Raw genomic sequence first — 6,414 nt, forward strand, 5'->3', positions numbered from 1 at the left:
TTGGAATCAGAGCCTAGGTTACATAGGTCTCACGAGTCATGAGCGGGTTTAGTAGAGTCTTGCGGATCGGTACGGAGACGTCTGTGCTTATCTTCGAGAGGCTGCAGAACCCTTAGGAAAATTTCACATTCTTGGATTCTTGTCATGTGAATCTGTTTATTCTGGTAATTAAACACCTGTTGTTTCATACTCTCACAGATGGTGAGGACTCGTACTACCGGTTAGGAGGGCCAGCCACCAGTACCGCCAGCCAGGGCCACAAGAGGCCGAGGCCGTGGTATGGGTAGAGGTGCAACCCGTACAATAGCTGGGGCAGTACCTGCAGATCTACCAGTTGTCCCAGATCAGGACCAGATTCCAAAAGCTTCACTTTGTTTCACTGTTTTGTCTAGCAGTATATATTCAGCAGTATGTATTCAATGTATTGTAGAATGTATTCATATATTTTTTTAATTAATATAATTTATATATTCAGATGTATATATGTATTCAAATGTATATGCAGTATGTATTCATATGTTTTGCACTACAGATGACCTGCTATACTTCATATCTATATATAAATCTATTTGTAAGAATACCACTAAAAAATATGTTTAGTAATTTGTACTAAAAAAATTCATCACGTAAGAATTCAATACACCAATAAATCAATATGTAATATAAAACTTGAAGAAATCTATGACATATCGTTATTGCAGTAATTGAAATCAGAACATGAACTAATCACGTGGAGCATTTCTACAAGTACGCTTATTATGTCTTCCCTGCCCATATATACTACACAAATGTTGATTTTTCTTCTGCAACAATTCACTGAACAGCTTATCGCGCTTCTTCTTTGGCCTTCTAGGAGGTCTTTTCCATTTGGGTGGTAAGACTACTTCCTTTGATATACATGCTGGTATATTCCATTCAATTCGGTCAGGCAGCGGATACACAGGCACCTCGTATGTCATTACAACAGACTTTGGTTTATAATAATCCGAGCAATAATCTTCTGGCACTAGAAACTTGCTTTTCAAGACAACCCAAGCATGTGGGCATGGTAATTCGTCAACTTGGAACCGCCCACAACTGCACTTTTTCTCTAGGAGGCAAACAGTGTAATGCCTTCCTTCATCATTCACCATATGCAAGTGTTTCAGTCGATGGTACAACCTACATTAAATAGAGAAATATAAGTTTTGGACATTTGTAAAAGTCATGTATCTCTCAAAGAATAGACGTATTAAATACAGTATACATGTATACAATAAAAAAAGTTTAAATATGCAGCATGTCAACAAATTTTAATCTGTCAGAATATTCAATATAATATATGTATGTATGAAATATAATGACATACAATATACTTATATAAAATGAAAATACATTAAAATACAGACAATATGACAGACTACAAACAAATATTTTAACAGACAATAAAATGAAAATACATTACAATACACTCACTAAAATGAAAATACATTTAAATACACCAACTACAAACAATATTTTAACTGACATACTATTAAAGGTCAATACATTTAACTGAGGAATACATTGAAATACATTAAAACACAGTCAATTCAGAAACAAAGCCATTGAATACAACCAATGAAATGCAAATGTATTAACAAGTAATGTATACATATAATAACCAGTGTTTAAAACCGTATTATAAAACAGAATACATGCACAAGTGCTATAATATAATGAGCATGTAGTATGTTACTAGTAGAAATTATATCAGAAATAAATACATGTTATACCAGGAATAAATACATGATGCAAGGACTTACAGCAAAAATAAACTTACAGTCATACGTGTAGACATTGCCTCATTCAAAGTAAGAATCTCCTGGTATTTTTTCCCAAGCATTATGTATGTGTGTGAAGCTTCTTTCCGATTGCTGCAATTCCAACGTCCATACATCTTCCTAACTTCTTCTAGGAAGTCGTATATTGGCAATTCTCTTGCTGATACAAGTGCGACATTGATTGATTCAGCAATATTTGATGTCATAGTCCATCCCCGGTTAACATGTGCAGACATCCTAGCCCACTTTTCGTATCCAGCTAAATCAAAGTATTCTTTCACCCGAATATCTACCTTATCTACCATTTCCATTAGACTATCAAATTCATCGTGAGTGTATGCTTTTGCCATCGAGAAGTATATCGCGCTCAACTTTGAATGACTCTTTTTTGAATTTCTTATATGCGTTGTTCCATAGATGCCATATTCAAGAAAAATGGGATACCGTAGTGTCACGACCCAAAATCCTACCACAGACGTCGTGATGGCACTTAGTCTCCGGAACAGAATACACTCTCGATACAGATTTGATGATGCTCTCATTCCTATCTGAAACGATGCACATATTTTTCCTCTCACCATATGCTTCCTTGAATTGCTCAAAGAATCACGACCAAGCAGCATCGTTCTCTGAATCAACAACACCATATGCTAGTGACATTATATGTCCTATAAATACAATTGCATACATATAACAAAAATATCATTGAATCTGTATTAGGCAGTAAACTTAACAAATTTTATTATAATTTGTATATATATATTTTTAACAGACTCACCTGCACCATCCAACGTGCTAGCCGAGACGAATGTCCTTGTGTATGCCGATTTTCGGTGGTTCGTATCCACAACCACGATGGGTCTACAGTGATCGAACCCCTTTATAAAAGCATACAACGATATATACAAATACATGAACTCATTTTTGGTGATTTTACCATTGTAATATGTGAACCAGGATATGTCATATCCAGTGTATATAAGTACCCTGGTAATTTATTGTATGAATCAGTTGGTTCATCTCTCAAAAAATTCATTGTCTTTTTTTTAGCCCTCCACGCCAACATATAACTAACATATACACCAAAGTCTAATTTCACATCATCAATTATATACTTTGGGGTGTATTTCCTCTTATGATTAGTAAACTTGGACCTAATCATACCACCAATAAAGCTACTACTTGCTTGATGTTGCTTATCATTGAACTCCCTCACTTTGAACATTTGTGACTTGTTAATGCTAGAAGCCTTAAATCTCCATTCACAATCCTCTTGTCACGACCCAGATTCTCCCTCTGTGAATCGTCGTGACAGCACCTAGTCTCTACGACTAGGTAAGCCTAACACTTGCGGAAATGTGATGAAAAACATGAAAATTAACAACTAACAGTAATAGATATTTTAATAAGCAATTGAGATGCCGCTCGACATATACAATAATCAACTCTCGAAATATACATAACACCCCCAAGACCCGGAACACCCTAAGTCACAAGCTTCTACAAAGTTCTAATTGTTCTATACGTCAATGTCTATAAAAATAAGAGAAGAATTAACATAGGGGGATAGATGGGGACTCCGAGGATCTGCGGGCGCGGGCAGATATACCTTGAAGTTCTCCAAAATAGCAACGACTTCAACTAAGGACGAGGCTGATAAAAGGAACCTAGAACTGCACACGAAAAACATGTGCATGAAAGGGCGTGAGTACACCACAGCGGTACCAAGTAAGTGCCGAGCCTAAACTCGGCCGAGTAGTGACGAGGTCTGGTCAGGCCCACTAGTATAAAATAATAAAAATAGGAGAATGAGTAGTATAATAAGAGACTAAAGTTCAACAAAGGAAAGCACAATGAAGTAACATATCAGTGCACGGAATTAAGCGACATGGGATCTCCCGAGATACCGTCTTGTAGTACCAAAAGTAAATATGCAGGGAGAACTCTTGAGGTACCGCCTCGTAGTCTCAAAGTAAATGTGTAAAGGGATACCGTCCCGTAATCCCAAAAGTAAATATGCATGGGGATCTCACGGGATACCGTCTCGTAGTCCCAAAAGTAAATATGCAGGGTGAACACCCGAGATACCGTCCCGTAGTCCCAAAGTAAATACACATCGCAATCAATTACAAACGACAAGTACAATAAGAGAATCTATAGTCTAGACTAAGTACAAGTTGGGAAAGAAGCAGGAATTCAATAGGCATGCTACAAAGAGTTCAATTAAGCAAATAAGGCACGCAGACATGTTATTCTAAGCTAACAGGGTAACTACGCATGCTAGTATATTCAATTAAGGTGGAAACAACGAATTTCTCAGTAAATATTAGGTTTTCAACAAATAGCCCGTGTACGCACTCATCACCTCGCGTACACGGTGCTCACATAGTAAAATCCGTACCAAATCCTAAGGGGATTTCCCCCACACAAGGTTAGGCAAGACACTTACCTCGAACCAAGCTAAATCAATCGGTAACAATGCTCTTCCCACGAATATCCGGCTCCGAATGGCCCAAATATAGCCAAAATCAATTACATACCATAAATATAGCTATAAAAAACTAATCTAGTCAATGAAATCTAATCTAAAGCGAGAAATTAGGAAATCGCCCCAAAAAGCCTCCCCGGGCCCATGTCTCGGAATCGGGTAAAAGTCACAAAATATGAACTCCTATTCACTCACAATTCCTACCATATAAAAATTACTCAAATCCGGCCACGAATCCCCTTTCAACACTAGAAATCTTAGTTAAAGAACTTCTCCCAAATTTTCCCAAATTTCAACCCCAAAATCCGAAATTAAAGATGATATTAATGATAGATTAGTGGGATATAACCAAAATAGAGTGTAGAATTATTACCCAATCGATGTCTCTGAAAATCTCCCAAAATCTCGTCCAAATCCGAGCTCCCACACTCAAGTGTTGATAAAAATGGCCAAACCCTCATTTTTGAAATATTTAATACTGCCCAGTGATTCCTTAATCGCGATCGCGGTAATAGCCTCGCGATCGCGAAGGACAATTTCGCTGCCGAAGAATTTAACCCTACGCGAACGCGGAAAACTCAATGCTAACGCGATTCATAGGCTCTCATACTTACGCGATCGCGAACAACCCAACGCGTTCGCAAAGAACAACACTTGAATTCCACTGCTGCTTTACTTCCTCTTTGCGAACGCGGCCTAGCCCACGCGTTCACGATGCACAACCTGACCAACCTACGCAGTCACATCCCCATATTTGCGAACGTGAAGAAAAACTTTAGCTGGCCTCTCAGATGCCTTACGCGATTGTGAGAACTCTCTCGCGATCGCGATGAAGAAAAAGTCAGCAACAAAAGACCAGAAAGTTTGCTATCTTCCACAAGTCCAAAATGATCCGTTAATCATCCAAAATCAACCTGAGGCCCCCGGGACCTCAACCAAACATACCAACCAATACTAAAACACCATACGAACTTAGTCAACCCCTCAAACCACATCAAACAACGCTAAAATCATGAATTGCCCTCTAATTCAAACTTAAAGAACTTGAAACTTCCAAATCCGACAACCGATGCCGAAACCAACCAAACCATGTTCGATTGACCCCACATTTTGCACACAGGTCATATTCAACCCTACGGACCTATTCCAACTTCCAAAATCGTAATCCGACTCCGGTATCAAAATTCCACTACTGGTCCAAGTCTCCAAAACTTCGACTTTAACCATTTCAAGCCTAAATGAGCTACAGACCTCCAAACCACTATCCAGACACGCCCCTAAGTCAAAAATCACCTAACGAAGCTAACGGAATCGACATAACTCCATTCCAGAGTCGTCTTCACATAATTCCGACTACAGTCCAAATCCTATAACTTAAGCCTCCATTTAGGGACTAAGTGTCCAAAAACACTCCAAAAACCAAAACGAAACCTCCCGGCAAGTCACAATAGCTGAAAAGGATACAAGGAAAACAGTTAATAGGGGATCGGGGATATAACTCTCAAGACGACCGGCCCGATCGTCACATCCTCCCCTTCTTAAAAAAATTGTTCGTCTTCGAACGAGTATAGAGACATACCTGAAGCTATGAAAAGATGAGGATAACGACTACTCATATCCTGCTCAGTCTCCCATGTCACCTCCTCGACCAGCTGACCCCTCCACTACACCTTCACGGAAGCAATGTTCTTTGACCTTAGCTTTCTGACCTGCCTGTCCAAAATAGCCACTGGCTCTTCAACATAATATAGATCCTTGTCCAACTGGACTGAGCTGAAATCCAGTACATGAGCCGGATCACCGTGATACTTCCGGAGCATAGAAACGTGAAATACCGGATGAACCCCTACAAGGTTGGGAGGCAAGGCAATCTCATAAGGAACCTCCCCAACACGCCTCAACACCTCAAAAGGACCAATGTACCTTGGGCTCAGCTTACCCTTCTTCCTGAACCTCATAACGCCCTTCATAGGCGATACCCGAAGTAAGACCCACTCTCCAACCATGAATGCTACATCGTGAACCCTCCGGTCCGTATAACTCTTCTGTCTGGACTGGGCTATGCGAAGTCGATCCTGAATCACCTTCACCTTATCCAGGGCATCTTGAACCAAGTCTGTAGCC

General features: G+C 39.4%; 1 protein-coding gene across 1 annotated transcript; it reads right to left on the reverse strand.

Moving 5' to 3' along the window:
- Positions 1–722: 722 nt before the first annotated feature.
- Positions 723–2,152, reverse strand: LOC107827642 (uncharacterized). Its single transcript, XM_016654819.2, has 2 exons — positions 1,785–2,152; positions 723–1,161 (listed from the first exon to the last, which is right to left on the reverse strand). The coding sequence occupies exons 1-2, from the start codon at positions 2,150–2,152 to the stop codon at positions 723–725; spliced, it is 807 nt and encodes a 268-aa protein (XP_016510305.2).
- Positions 2,153–6,414: the final 4,262 nt, after the last annotated feature.

Source organism: Nicotiana tabacum, chromosome 12 (genome assembly GCF_000715075.1).
Source record: "Nicotiana tabacum cultivar K326 chromosome 12, ASM71507v2, whole genome shotgun sequence".
Classification (NCBI taxonomy): Eukaryota; Viridiplantae; Streptophyta; class Magnoliopsida; order Solanales; family Solanaceae; genus Nicotiana; species Nicotiana tabacum.